General features: G+C 49.6%; 1 protein-coding gene across 2 annotated transcripts; it reads left to right on the plus strand.

The window, feature by feature from the left end:
• Window positions 1-117: 117 nt before the first annotated feature.
• slitrk3a (SLIT and NTRK-like family, member 3a) lies at window positions 118-5,721 on the plus strand. Of its 2 annotated transcripts, XM_053873582.1 has the most exons (3): window positions 118-578; window positions 946-1,030; window positions 1,964-5,721. In XM_053873582.1, the coding sequence occupies exon 3, from the start codon at window positions 2,022-2,024 to the stop codon at window positions 4,719-4,721; it is 2,700 nt and encodes an 899-aa protein (XP_053729557.1). In that variant the 5' UTR covers window positions 118-578; window positions 946-1,030; window positions 1,964-2,021; the 3' UTR covers window positions 4,722-5,721. The 2 variants fall into 2 exon arrangements, with proteins under 2 accessions (XP_053729557.1, XP_053729556.1); XM_053873581.1 differs by lacking the exon at window positions 946-1,030.
• Window positions 5,722-15,637: the final 9,916 nt, after the last annotated feature.

Here is a 15,637-nt window from a genome sequence, read left to right on the forward strand (position 1 = left end):
CTCTCTCTCCCTCCCCCCCCTCTTCCTCTCTCTCTCCCCCCCTCCCTCTCCCCGTCTCTCTCCCTGCCTCTCTCCCTCTCCCCGTCTCTCTCCCTCTCCCTCTCCTGTGCGCCTCTCAGCCCGTCGCTCCCCGACACCTCGCCCTCACTTCTATGACGCATGAGGCGAAGACGGACTCTGTGAAAGTCAGACAGAAGACGCGTCAGCTGACGGGACCGTTCGACTACATGCCATGACTCCGGGCGCCTGGTTCCCGGTGCCGCTCCGCACTCGGTCCTGAAGCTGACGAGGACGCGGTCCGCGAGCCCGGCAGGGGAGGCGGAAGGAAGAGGACGCGGACGGAGTCCGGGACTTGCATCCTAAGATTTGGAGGAGAGAAAAGAGGGGGGAGGAAAGTCAGAGGAGAGTCAGTGTCACCGGGGAGCGAGGGGTGATTTCATTCCCATCACGTCTCCATCCCTCCTCGGCTCAGCCGCGGCGAGAGACAGACAGAATGTGCGCGAGACTGATCGGAGCCCATCCGAACTAGTGGCGCTCTCCTTCCCCCCGATGCTTCAGGATCGCAGACGAAAACTAAGGTGAGTTGGGAGGCGATGCTTGCCTCAGTGACTGCGCGCGTTATTACTTCCCCTGGAAACACACGGAGCCTCGACGGGAGCTGCTCGCCCGGTCCGGTGGCTCGGTGTCAGTGTCACGACGACGGGCTTCTGCGCTACCTAGATGTATTTTTCTGGGAAGGTGCTTCATCAAAGCGCAACTTGTTTCAGGCCATGGCGGTTTGGATGTATTCGGGAAGTGGCGCTTTTTCCCAATGATAGTAATTTGGAGGGAAGTCAAACGCGCTCCTGTGGCGCATCTCTGCATCACACCATCATCTCTCCCTGCTTTGCTTGAATTGCGATTTTCCATCACAGCAGAGACAGTGATCTTCTCCTCTCCCCGCAGCCCGTCATGGGGCGGTGATCTGGGTACTCCAGGCACGAGGGCGCACCGGAGGCGGACATGTGAAGTTGGAATCCTCGTCAACTAAGTACGTTCTCGCCATTTAATGCCACCAGTCAAGACGTGTTCTTGGAATATTTAGTCACATGACTTGCAGCATGAGATCCAAGCGGCACTGGAGTCGTCCGCATGTTGTGAACGCGCTCTTTAGTCAGGCATGTGCGGAAGAATATATTCCCGACCATTTAGGCTCTGCTGAACAGTGCCACTGCAACGCTTTGCGTGCGAGTGCGTGTGTGTGATGAAGGAAAGCTGCAGCCGTCTCCCACTCATGTTCTGAATTCTTGAAGTGTGTGCCTTTACACACACACACACACACAGGTATTGCTGATAATCCGAGATGGATTTCCACCTTATTTATTTTAGTGTGTCCTAGGAAGCAGCGTTATTTAAAAATGCATCCCACTACATTCATATTTCATGGACTTTTTCATCTGCCGTTTCGACCTCACCATCGCGCGCGTGCTGGAACGGATTGTACGCACTATTTATCCAGTGTAATCAAATCCGCCTCTACTTCCAAATGAGGACACATCAGTCTCAGAGATTCATTTTGCTGTGGTAAAGAATATGCAAGTCCTTGGGATGCTTGCTGTTCCCACTTCTCTCTGGACCAGAAATGGAAGCAACTGAACTCTTGATGGCCAGAGAGAGTAAAGTCGGTTGAAGTCGGTGTTATGTAAGGCATGGCGCCGTGGAGCGGGAGGAAGGTGTCTCCTCTCGGATAACCTCCCAGCGAGGGTTTATTCTTAGCGATGAGCAGATCGCCCCCCAGAAGGACACCCACCCAGTGATTAACCTTAGATTTCCCTGTCACGCGACATCCACCGCTTGAAGGGAAACACACGTCATAGGGTTTTGAAGCCTCTTTTTGGTTCTAGCCTGTTGTCTTGGTTGGCTGTGGCGCCTTGGCTGACGTCCTGCCAGTCTCTGGTCTCTCTCACTGTGTTTTCCGTTGCAGTGCTGTGAAGTGGCTCTGTCCCTGGGGCCGAGACTTCATCCCAGCGGTGTCAGCAAGGATGCTGTGGGTTACCTTGCTGAGCACCATAGCCTTAGGATGGACCACCCCTGTCCCGCTGCTGGAGGACTCCGAGGAGATGGACGAGCCCTGCTTTGAGCCCTGCTACTGCGAAGTCAAAGAGGGCATCTTTCACGTGCACTGCGACAGCAAGGGATTTACAAACGTCAGCCAGATCAGCCAGATATGGAGTCGGCCCTTCAAGCTCAACCTGCAGAGAAACTCAATGAGGAAGCTGTACTTTAACAGCTTCCTTCATCTCAACAACGCAATATCCATCAATCTAGGCAACAACGCCTTGCAAGACATACACGCCGGAGCGTTCAACGGGTTGGGGATGCTCAAAAGGCTCTTCCTGCACGAGAACAAGCTGGAGGTTTTTCGCAACGACACCTTCCTTGGACTAGAGAGCTTGGAATACCTGCAGGCTGACTACAACGTCATCAAACGGGTTGAAAGCGGCACATTCAGGCACCTGCACAAGTTGAGAGTGCTCATCCTCAATGACAATTTGATCCCCGTGCTGCCAAGCTACCTGTTCCGGTCGGTGTCGCTCACGCATCTGGACCTAAGAGGAAACCGGCTCAAGACTTTGCCCTATAAAGGCACACTGGAGTATGTGGGGAGGAGCCTGATGGAGATCCAGCTGGAGGAGAATCCGTGGAACTGCGTGTGTGAGATTGTTCAGTTAAAAACCTGGTTAGAGAGAATACCCTACACGGCTCTTGTGGGTGAAATCACATGCGAGTACCCATTCCATCTGCATGGCAAGGACCTGCGGGAAATCAAGCGCAGTGAGCTCTGCCCTTTGCTGTCCGACGCAGATATTGAATCCAAGCTGGGCATTCCCAGGATCCCGTTTAGCAGCGAGAACACATGGCCCACTAAGCCGTCCTCCATGCTCTCCTCCTTTCACAACACCGCGTCTTCGGTGGAGTACAAGGACAGGGTGAAGCCCACCAAACGATCCAGGCCCACCAAGAATCCCCCCACCCCTCGTAGCATTTACCCTGGAGTCAACCAGCCCCCCATCTCCCGATACCAAACCAGGCCGCCGATACCGATCATCTGCCCCGCGGAGTGCATTTGCAACCTTCACATCAACGATCTGGGGCTGACGGTCAACTGTAAAGACAAAGGCTTTCACAACATCTCTGAGCTGCTGCCGCGGCCCCTCAATGCGAAAAAGCTATATCTCAGTGGGAATTTAATCCAAAAAATATATCGCTCCGATTTCTGGAACTTCTCAAGTCTGGATCTGCTGAATCTAGGCAACAACAGGATCTCGTACGTCCAGGAGGGGGCGTTCATTAACTTACCCAACCTAAAAAGTTTGTACCTGAATGGGAATGATATCGAAAGGCTGACTCCCGGCATGTTCAGAGGGCTTCACATGTTGAGTTACCTGTATTTCGAATATAATGTCATACGCGAGATACAAGCCAACTCCTTCTCCCTCATGCCAAATCTCCAGCTGGTTTTCCTGAACGACAACCTGCTTCGCTCCCTGCCGTCGGACGCCTTCACTGGCACCAACCTGGCGCGGCTCAACCTGCGCAACAATTATTTCCTGGCTCTGCCCGTGCAGGGAGTCCTTGAGCACCTGACCTCCATTGTCCAGATCGATTTGCACCAGAACCCCTGGGAGTGCTCCTGTGACATCATACCCCTCAAACACTGGCTTGAAAAACTGTCCTCCGTCATTGTAGTCGGCGAGGTTCTCTGCAAGAGCCCCGAGTTTGCGTTTGGGAAGGATCTACGCTCCCTGGAAGTGGAAGTCCTCTGTCCAGAGCTCAAGTACTCCTCAGGACCATCTCCGGCCCTTCCTGCAGGCGGTGATCCCACCGCGGGGAGGTCTGACGTCGGGGAGGCCAGCGCCACGGGACCTGTGCCTCTCTCCGTTCTCATCCTCAGCCTACTCCTCCTCTTTATATCTGCCGTTTTCGTAGCTGCTGCCCTCTTTGCTTTTGTTCTGCGCCGCAGAAAGAAGCAGCCTTTTAGGAAGCGGTCGGAGGTGGATCTAACAGGTATCCAGATGCAGTGCAGGATTTTTGACGACCCGCCAAGGCCAGCCAGCACCGCCAACACGGGCACCCCAGAGAAAGCGTCGACAAGCATGCACATGCATTCGCACGGTGGCCACACGCACGCCCACGGGCACGTTTACGATTACATCCCGCACCCAGTCACACAGATGTGCAACAATCCCATCTACAAACCCCGAGAGGGGGAACTCGCCGAGGACGAGAGGGGAGAGTTTTCACTGCAGAAAGATCAGGGCGGCAGCTACAGAACCTTGTTGGAGAAGGAAAGAGAGTGGGCGCTGGCCGTGTCCAACTCCCAGCTGAACACCATCGTCACAGTCAACCACACGGCAGCTGACATGGCGGCGCTGCATGAGAACGGAGGGCTGTGCCCAACTGTGATTGACAGTCAGAGACCCACACCCACTGTGGGCTTTGTAGACTGTCTATACGGGACGGCCCCCAAACTAAAGGACATGCACGTGGCGCACGCACATCCACCAGGCATGCAGTACCCGGATTTGCAGCAGGATGCACGACTCAAGGACACTTTGCTTTTCACCACGGGCAAAGGATGCTACCCGGATTCGTCCCAAAGCGATTACCTCGAACTGAGGGCAAAGCTTCAGACAAAGCCAGATTACCTCGAAGTATTGGAAAAATCGTATCGGTTTTAAGATCTGTAAGCCACAGACATACAATACCCCTCGAATGGAGCATGATTTCAGCCACACTTACAACCCTGACAGACACAGACACCCGTTCGGAGTAGAGGCCGCTCTCTGATCTGTCAATCAAGTGCCTTTTTTCCGAGTCGCCAGCAATGTCAATAGCCCTTATTTTTATAATGTATTCTATCCTCACGCCCCACAGAGCAAAAGAACAAAGCCGGGAGGAACAGGATTTTGTCATTGAAATCTTGAAAAAAAAAAAAAAAAGAAGAAGAAGAAATGATTTGCCACATCTTTCTGTGAGATTTCCATGACAAACTAGACACACGGGAGCTGGATGTCTCCCTCACTCAAAGGATTGGTTTTCCTCTTCTTTCCTTGGTCGTCTTTATTTTCCTGACTCGGATGTACAAACACCCTGGAGCAGTGCACACCACCTTTCTATGAAATGAGTGAAAGAAAGAGTGGGAAAAAGGCGTTAGAACTGCAGTTTGCTGCCTGCACTCGCCGCAGTGCAGGTGGTGCACGGATCTTGCTCCGAACTCTACCACGTGAGCCGAGGTCCTGCCACACATTCACAGTCAAGTCTTCTATTTAATTTTGATATTTTGTCAACACTGCTGGTTGTTACTATGAACAAAGACTTCTGTCTATATCAGAGTGCTTCTCAAAGCCGGGAGCACCGTCGTAGGGAAAATATTTGTGAATACTATTCAGTGGCAAGTCTTTTTTCTGAATATCTCCACGCACTTTGTTGAGACACAACTTTGCCCCTCCCTCCGCAGACCGTTGCTTCTGGATCCCCCATCAACCACAACACTATCGGCATTGTAGGCGGCACTTTAATGTTTTCTCTCCGAACCAGTTGAAGAAAATGTGCATATATTTATTCTGTAATTTCAGTGACAAATTGAATTGTAAAGGTAATGTCAAAACAATGTACAGTGAATATGCGTCTGGTATAGACTTCCTAATAAAAGCAAAACAAAAGTCTGCGATCATCTGATGGAGGGCTGGACGCCGCGGCTCTGTGTGTCAACCGTGTCTCATTTGGCTTCGTTCCAAATTCAGTTTCGATCGTGGAAAAAGCGCATCAAGGACGGGGCTCTAAAAAACGTTTTGCGTTCTCATCGTCTGTGGAGCGCGAGCGAAGCATGAGAGCGTTCTGTTGCACATCTTTTGACCTAGTTGCAGACGACCTCGCGGTGAGGGATGCCAGGCAATGTCCGGAGGACGCGCGACAATTTGGAGGGGGATTCAATGAAACAAAATAAGATTTCAAAAGCAAGTGCTGCCTTCAGTGCTGCTGATCTTGACTGACGCTAATTTGAGGACATGTAGCAATGTGCTTTCAGTCCACCGGAGGGCAACAGCACAGGGTCAACGGATGTTTTTGTTCTTGTTTGCTCAACCTCCATCTTCACTGACTCTAAAATCATGAGGTTAAACGTTTGTTGGGTGAGGTGCAGTTCATCTTACTTTATGATGAATTCGTTTTTATGTTTTCTGGGAAAATTCCCCCTGAGGCCAAACAGAATTTGCGTTGGTTGTTTTGAAATATATATTGATTTTTATGTGTGTTGTGTTCACATGTCCTAACTCTAATTCACACACTCTTCCGTTGAAAACAAAAGAACTGATCAAATTCATGTTCTCTGTTCTTTTCTTGGGGTTTTAGAGTGAATATTTAGAGTATATATATATACAGTTTTCCACAGTGTATACTACTTATTTTGATAGGAAATGACATTGATATTATCCTGACAGTGATACAAAAATAAAACATGATGACTATAAAACCAAACTGTCATTACACATTATTTGAGCTGATCTTAGTGGTGTAGATGGTCTGTCTTCTTTCACATTCAGAGAGCTTCCAACAAGTCAGCCGTTATAGTGAGCGCTCTCTTTGATTCAAAATCCAATTGACGTGTGCGTTTCTGACCTTCACTCTGACGTATAATGAAAGACAACGTCCCATGCTTTCAACACAAACTGTCGCTTCTAAACGCGAAATGATTTTCAGCCCAAAGGTTGAAGTGGTTGAGCTCAGCTTTTTGGCTGGTCATGGGAGTGAATGGGGTTTGACTCAGCAGCCAGCTGTGCGTTCCTCATGTGTTGTGTTTCGGCTCCTGGCTGTTCCCCACTCCTTGAGTATAGGCCGCTTGTTTGTGAGTTGTTTTTATTTTTATGAATGTGCTATAAGGATATTGTTTGTGCTTCTCCTCCACCTTCACCCTCACGCTTCCTCTCCATCCAGCTGCCTTCAATCCCTGCATCCATGAAGCACTATGGTCGCCTCCTCTTCTCCGACACTTGGGACCTCCATCTGGCAACATGTCCGCTGTCACTCCTCTCCACATGACCGACTAAGTCATATCTTGGCAGCTTCAAGTGACGCGTGTTGAGGCTTCATGAGATTGCACTGGAGGTGGCACGCCCAGTGTAAACCTGACTGTCGCTCTGGCAGTCTCCTCTGTCTCTGGTGTCTGTCATGAAGGAATGATGATGATGATGATGATGCCACATGCTCACGAGTCCAGGCTGTGCACATGTCTGGTCCAATAAGCCATACTTGTCCCGTGCCAATGAGACGGACCAATCACACTGGTGCAGATTTCACAGGAGGAATCTTTGATGCTTGACCTTGTGCTTGCGATGGTGACAGTTCAGGGTTCATGGTGAAGACGAAGGTATCTCCTAGTGGGAGGTTTTGGATTCAGACTCCAGTCGTTCAGATGACTGCTCTGGTCGTTGATCTCAAACCCCACCGTCTGCTTCATTGGGAACCTATATCAGACCTTGTCTGGCCGTGCCACTGGCTCCACACAAACCTGGAGAGAGCTTCCTCCTGTAATCCCACCTCACTGATGGATGGACCACATCATTTGTAAAAGAGAGGTGATGTCGTCTGAAGCGCAGCACAGGGCTGCTCCTCAACTGGGCCAAGAAATCGGCTGCATTGAAGCCTGCACCTCACATGCAAATGGACCACAGACATCAGAGTTTCAGTGTTGAGCTGAAGCTCTGGCTGCCGTTATCTCAGATCGGATCGTCCCCTTGATCCCTCGCAGCTTATCAATCACACTGTTGGAGAAAACCTTTCTTTGAAGCGACGTCAGCTGGATGGCCTGCAGTCCGGTCGCTCCCCTCGGGCAAAGTCGTGCCAGATCCTAGTCGTATGGGAAGCAAGGCATGGAAGCATACTTTTTAATGCATGTGTAGTGACATGTGGATTTCCATCAATAATAATAGAGGGGTTTTTTTTCTGATCAATGCAGGATTAAGCCATAAACCATGACAGAGCTGATTCAAATGGGCCCACTCATGAGATTTGAGAGAGCAAGTGCCCACAGCTCAGAATCGGAACGCGGTGTTGAAATACCATGTGGCTGTTGCTGCGTCTGTTGGCTTGACTCACTAACTTCTCTGGATCCATTGCAAGCGCTGACTTTTTTTGGGGGGTGGGGCGGGGGGTGCTCCTCTGGGGATTCTCTTTCGTTGTGCTGGGCTCTTTTCTGTTTCTCTTCCTGGATTATTTTGCTACCTCTGGGAGTTGTTTTGCTTGTGCTGCCGAGTGTGAGAAGGTGCTGATACTGTGAAACACTCCTCTCTTGTTTCCCTTTGATTTAGCCAGGCACGTTTGCTTAGTTAGTAGTTGGTAATGAAGAGCAAGGCTTCCGCCTCCTGGGTGTGAAGGAAATCAGCTTCTTGTGGGTTCCTCTTCACAGCGAAGCATGTGTCATTCACGGAACAGGCCAAGCACTGCATACGAAGCTCCACGCTGGGCACCTACTGCACACCAATGTGATGTGCTCGGACTGTTTTTCAAGCAGCAAATGATCTCCAGTTGGCTGAAAAGGGCAGTTTGTCTCTGTCCGTGGTGCTGAAGTTGCATCACCCTGCAGGTACTATAAACACAAATGCGCTCTTGTGTGTGTGTGTGTGTGTGCGGGAGCGTGTGAAAGACAACACTGTTTCCTCTCATCCATAAACATGCGTTTTGACGGCTTGCTTGGTTTCGCCGCCACAGAAATCGTTTCTCTATTTTCCACAATGCTTCCCATGCACTTTGCACCACGAACCAACATTAATAACGAGTAGTTTCCGATGGTGCGACACTGAACTGGTGAAAATGAAGATCGATAAATTCCAAGATAGATGTACTTGAGTCAGCTTTTCTTCAGACCATGAAAACACGTTCAACACATCAGTCAAGAGTGCTGCAGTGCAGGACAGCAGTGAGCCAGTGTGGCGGGAGAAAGAAAGGCGTCTTCTTTCAGGGGTCCGGCTCACGAGCTGGCGTTGGCTCCTGCGGCATGGAACCAAGCTGAAGAATCACAGCACTCCTGTGCGGCTTCCGTCCTTTCTTCTGTGGTTCTTCTTCATGCGGCAGTTGTGCCAGCGCGCACCATGTGGTTGGAGGATGGTCCATGTTTGGCAGTGTATTTCCACGCCTAAGCATGTGGGCAGTGTGTGCGAGGATGTGGAACAGTCCGCTGACGCGCAGTGCAGACGGGACTCCTGTTTTCCTTCTCTGCCGCCGCATCACTTGCAATGTTAGCTATAACGCGACTGAACAGCCCATTAAAGGTGGAAAACCGACGCAGATTCACCAGCGGGTTGAAACGAGCCTGAAAAAGCCCCTTGGGAAGTGAGTGTTGACAAATGTATCACATGTAAAACCACACTTGTTGCTTTCAATTTATTCCTTTAGTGTTTCATATTTTGAAACAGATGCTTTTTCTTTTCTTTCGAGTCCATGAAGCTGAAGAGAAGCTGTGCCTGTGGTTTGAAGTTTTCATGATTGATTCTGCTGAGAAGCGAGTTCTCTGCACTGCACTGTATTTGTTCACTAGGTTTCTGAGGCGTGAAGGCTGCAGCCTGTGAAGCTGCTGACATCACAACAGGCGACATCAGGATGGGATGACCACGCCACATGGAAGCCTGAGTGACGGCAGTGCTGAGGGAGCAGGCTCGGAAGCGATGTTGGACCAAGACATGAAGGAGAAGACAGTCCCTGACAAACGGACTCGGGTTCTGCTGACTTCTCTGTGGGATTGAGATGCTCTGGAGACGAAGCTCACGCGACGGGAATAAGAAGGATGGAGTTAAAGAGGTTGAGCGCATTCCTGTGCAGTGCATCGATACGTCACGTGACATTCCGAGGAAATTCCATCATTAAAAGGCTTTGTGAGATATATTGAGAAATCGAAGAGGCTCATTGAAGAAAGGAGGAAATCCCTCTGATGTAGTTGTGCTGGTATTGTATGATCAAGAAAGGTGGGCATCATTTTCAAGGCCCCTCTCTTGGATCTGACTGGAAGGTCTGACGGTCTTCCAAGTGAAACGACCTTGGCCTGTCTATATTTCAGGCAGGACTCGCAATGGTTCATTCCTTCACTCCTCTCTGTTCCTCTCTCTTGATCGACGCCATGTTGGTATTAGAGACAGACAGGAATGCATGTGTACTTCACCAGTCGCACATACAAAATTCCTTAGTGTCAGACGTCCGTAGCTTGGAAAACTAGTGTGTGCCCCAATGATATTTTTGCTGCAATGAATATGCAGTTTTCTGGGAGGTGAAAATGCTAATTCATATCTTTCCCGATGGCTGAGTTGTGAAGCCTCTGCCTGGAGAACGCACGGAACAGCCATGCTACATGTGCTCGCCTGTGCTGGAGCCACGAGCACAGGATCATGACATGGCCTGCCGTCTCGGAGCCGTGCAGCTGGTGTGATGAAGTCCGGCCCAGAGCTCGCTGTGTGAGCAGCTATGACGTTGGCTGTGTGTGTGTGTGTGTGTGTGTGTGTGTGTGTGTGTGTGTGTGTGTGTGTGTGGAGATCATGTGCTCCTCCAACTAAAGAAGAGTGGCGCAGTAAGCCGCTGCATAACGATTAGTGGAAGAGAGGACTCGACTGTGTTGGCAGCCAGAGTCCCCCAGCAACAACAAGTCATTCACCTAGTTTACAACACCAGCACACAGTGGCGCTCTCAGACATCTCAGCATGCAGAAGGTCAACTGCTCAAGAAGGACAAATATACTTATACATATATATATATATATATATATATATATATATATATATATATATATATATATATATATATATATATATATAAATGTGTGTGTGGTTTCACTTGCCGAGGAATCAAATTGAGTTTTCCATTTAGCGTTCTATATATAAGCAGAGATACGCCATGAGTCACTGTGGCCTCCGAGTCAACAGAGGTCATTACAGATGGATGGAGCACGGAGCAGAGAAGAACAGAGCCGGCGCGGGATCCATGCAGTCAGCTCTCCACGTCATGTTCCAGGGCAGACCGACCGCAGGAATGGATGGCATCGGAGGCAGACGGAAGTCCCTTCAAGTCAGGTTTGGTGAGGAGGAGAGACAGGCTTTGCTCCTGAGGTGATAATGAAAACACAGGGAGAAGAAGGGAAAGTCAGGCAGCTGCAAGGAGTGCGAGTGACAGAGCAAAGGGGGATTTGCAGTCAAAGATAAACACAGTTTTCTTTCAATCCTTCTGACACTGGCGCACGCTCACAAGCCCAGACTCTGTTGCAGCCAGCGCTCGGCACCTGAAAGAAGTTCAGCCGCGCTGAGTAACCATGGCAACGCCGTGGCTAACACCTCTGCCTTCCTGACTGATGAGCAAGACAGGAATAGAAGGAAGTGAGTTTCATCGGATGAAACCTGGTTTGATGTCATGTACTTTCCCCAACTGCCAAGTTCCTCCAAGAGAGGTCTAACACAATTAAAAGAAATATTTCCTTCATCTACTCGTTGTTATGGGCCGATGAGGCTTCATGAAACAGTGGCCTCATTTTCAGCGCTCAGTGGGTGGCGCTCTGGGGGGGTCTGAAACTGTTGTGAGGGGTCATTATATTGGTGCAAATCTATGGATTTGAGAGCAGAGAGTGCCACCTCCGTCTTGGTTTTATGAAATGCCCCTGACTTCAGAACCCTGGGTTCAGTCCAGCGGCAGAAGAGGATACGGACAGTGTTTTGACTGATGGTGGCTGAAAGCTGCGTTTCCCCCCTTTAGCTCTGTCTCTCCAGCACCTTCACGGAAACATAAACATACTAATAAACATGATGTATTTGGGTCGCTGAGAGTTTTGCTTTGTAATGTTTATTTTATTAGAGTTACTTCAGCATAAATGTATTTCGCTTCCATCAGCGCTTTAGATGTAAAGCAGCCAGTCCACTGATTATATTAGCTCTTAAATCTGCAATGCAATCTGAGACGACGGTACGGGGTGGTAACTCAAGAGCCGAGGAATCCTGGTGGATGCCGTCACGCTCTTCCAAACACACAGGCACCGCCCTGTTCTGCTGGCCGCGCAACAGACATGGAACTGTGACATACTGGTGGCGCATGGACCCGAGCACATGACAGGAGGCTGACAACTTTCCCCCTTTCTTCTTCCCCTGTGAGTTTCCTGGCTGTGTTTCACACTGCATGGTTGACCAAGCTCTGGCTAATATAGCGCATTAGGAGTGTGAATTATTCAAACTTTCAGGTGCACAAGCACTTAAGTCGACGTAACACACTGCGCTGATCATGACGAAAAACTAAGGCTCTGGCGGAGTAGTAACATATTCACGCCACTGTTTGGGCTTCGCGTTAAAGCCAAATTTGACTCACTGTAGTGTGGAAAACTATATGGTAACAACACCACCTGACAATGTTTTTATTCTTCGTCTTGATCAAACAAAGTCTCACTGCACGCTTGTGCGTATTCACCCTTGAGGGGCTTTAAATCACAGTGCACGTGGGCTGTCTACTTCTTTGGTGCCATTTTGGGGGCGAAAAGAGAAGCCAGTTATTTAAGTGCTGTAGTTGAATTCACAGCATCAGAACCAATCAGCTCAGAATGTTGTGTATGAAATGGTTATTACATTTAAGTAAGGACTGTGGTGCAGTGTCATTTTCATGAGACTTGCTCAAGAGGCACTCGGTTGCATTGGTGTTTTGGATTTTTTGGCAACTCTTAAACGTTGGTAGTTTCAAGGCTTCGTGAAACAGTGTCCTGGTTTTCTGAGCTCCGTCGGTGGCGCTCTTGGTTTTACAAACAGTGATGAGAGGTTTCATTGGAATGGCTGTCCAAAGAGTTTTCCATGTCGTGGGCTCTGGAAATGATGACGCTGTCTCGTGAAGCGCTGTGCAGTGACTGCTGCGACTGGCTCTCAGCAGCGCTCGCTCTGTGCAGGACTGAGCACGGGGAAACTGACGATGGATGTATGTGTGTTTCATGAAGCCTCATCAGCCCATCACTAGTTGAAAAACTAAGAAGTGCGTCCGCTTCTTTCTCAGCCAACAGAAAAATAATATGATAAAAAAGCCGCCACTGCTCCTCATGGCTAACACTGATGGTGGTCGGGTTCGTGTGAGCATTCTTCTGTATCTTTACTGTTTCCCAATAAAGACACATGACGTGGAGCCGTGTTGCCTCGAAGTGTGAATTTCTGAAAGCAAACATGGCTCAGCAAAACGCTCATCAGTCCAAAAAGAGCATGTGATCAGCTTATCAGGCACCAAGCTCGATGAACAAATTGTATAACATCAATAAACACTTGAAGAGAACAGTGCCACACCTGAAGCACCTCGTCTCTGTGCCTGCTTCCAACACGTGCCGTATCACTGGAGGGGGACGGAGACTCCGTCGTGGACTCGCGGCACATCATTCACAACAACACTCATTTGGAAGACAAGTCTTTACTCTGGCAGCACTTTCGGGCGTGCAGTGCTTGGTCATGAGTGGATCAATAAGGCAGGGGGAATTGCCAATTTCAGTTTGCTCTATTGAAATCGCTCAGCGATTCCATCGAGGAAAAAACAGAAAATTGGCAGTGGCAGAGTGTAATTGGATTTGGACGGAGCGAACCAGAGCGGTACAATAGTGGAGACCTGTGTCAGCACTGACTGACAAATGTCCATGTCGCGTACCGCCCAAGGATTCCCGTGAGGCGGGCGCCCAACACAGGCCTGCGCATGGCGCGGCCCTCTCACTGTATGTGCGTCTGGCCAGCGGAGAAATGTTTGGCTCTGCTAGCTCAAGTTTGGATCCATTTGCCTGTTGTCTAGGGACTCGTCACAGGGGTGAAGGAAAAAGGGTTTGCTGCTGTGAGACCAGTGGGAACTGCCACACCTGCCCTTGGGAAAAAAAAAAAAATACAATTTTCCCCCAAAGAATCTCAGCATTAAATTGCCATTGCTGCGCTCCCAACACACGGACGCCATTATTAAGCCATTGCATGTGCTGAGTCACAGTTTGGGCTAATGTTTAACCCTAACCCACGCAGACATTTGCACGCATCCATGCACACCTGGCCATAAATATTACCAATCGAATGATGATAATGGCGCCCGAGCCTGATGTGGTGTTTGTTTGTTGTCCAAAGTGCATGGTTATCAGATTATTTACAGCATCTATCTGGCCGACGTGCCTCTGGGCTTCTTCCTCTGTCAACAGTAAAGCGTAAAGGGGCGGCGACGTGTGCTGTTAATGGTGCACGACTCACTTATAAAGCTCTCTTGTCTCTCACCTGCAGTCACTGCGAGGAGACCTTCACCCGGGAGGGGAGAGACGCAGAGGTAAGGCCAGCCCTCGGCTCAGCCGCAGTTACTCTCAGCTGGCAACGCTGATGCTTTGGTGCTGCGCAGCATTCATTTTGCTTTATGGCTGTGGATATTTGGAGTTGATCAGAGTACGTTCGGATCCGTTCAAGTGATGTAGCAAAGATGAAGACAGCAAAAATACAGATTTATTTCAGGCCAAAGGAGGAATGACATCTGCGCTCTCAGTGCTTGATGGAGTCATTCAAGCCTAATAATAATAATAATAATGATCATGGAAGTATCAGTGCTGGAAGGCGTCAAAGCAAGGCACTGAATGGGTGTCCAGTTTTCAGCCTCTGTGCAACTATGCGATTGTTGTGTGTGGCGCTAGATGAGTCAGCTGAGTCCAGACTCACGGGGCCGTGGACATGTCTCACTCTTCGTCCTGATCTTCACAGCACATTGAACAAGATAGCCATTAGCTCCTCCTTCACCAAGACGCATGCTCCTTTCTCTATTTGGCTGTCAACTTCAGGCGGCTGCATCCACACGTCCCGCCTGTCCCTTTATTTGATAGAACAAAGTCAATCCAAATCATGGCGCCTTGATGGAAGAAGGTCTCAGCGTGTGATGATATCTCACCCCGCTTCATCGATACACTTCATTTCAGCAGAGACGCCAGCATATTGACGGGGTCAGACTGCTGGGGTCGCACGCCACACACCAGCGGTTGCTGTGGTGAACTTGGCATCAGCCGACTGCTATTTCAGGGCCTGAAGCGTCGGCTGAAGTCCATCTGCTGCATACAAGGGTGGATTTCCGAGGGAGGACTCTCCCCACCCCGATCCTTTTCCGCTTTGTTGTGACCCTGAATGAACTTGTTTATTTGAGACGAGGACAGAAGCCGGCATCAGATTGGTGTAATTCAGCCCAATGTGAAATGGAAATTTAAGGATCGCTTTTTTTCCACATTTGCAGCAAATGAGTAAATAAAGACGTAGTATGAGTGATGCTGCTAACTGCCACCAAGGCTTTTAGACCCCACAGTTTGGGTTCAAGATGTCAGCTGCGGAGAGCTAGCGACACACGCTAGCTCTCCGCAGCTGACCAGCGACACCATGTCTTAAAGTGCTGACCCTGGGACCACCGGCTCCCTCCACAACGGCTTCAAAACTGATCTGCGTGGCTCACTTGATATTGTTGCGCTACTACTACCGAATTCCAAGATCTCATGGGCCACATGGAACGGCCTTGAGTTTGCAGTGGATTTGACTATTGCTTTGAGCTCACGAAGCTTCATGAACTGTATATGTGAAATCTCTTTATTACAACCACTTGAACATGTGTCCTTGTG

The sequence above is a fragment of the Synchiropus splendidus genome, chromosome 8 (genome assembly GCF_027744825.2).
Source record: "Synchiropus splendidus isolate RoL2022-P1 chromosome 8, RoL_Sspl_1.0, whole genome shotgun sequence".
Taxonomy (NCBI): domain Eukaryota; kingdom Metazoa; phylum Chordata; class Actinopteri; order Syngnathiformes; family Callionymidae; genus Synchiropus; species Synchiropus splendidus.

Bases quoted from the DNA above. Each gene is read 5' to 3' on its own strand.
- slitrk3a (XM_053873581.1), top strand. From the start codon at position 550: ATGCTTCAGGATCGCAGACGAAAACTAAG. The intron at 579-1,963 runs GTGAGTTGGGAG...TTTCCGTTGCAG, and splicing joins GATCGCAGACGAAAACTAAG to TGCTGTGAAGTGGCTCTGTC.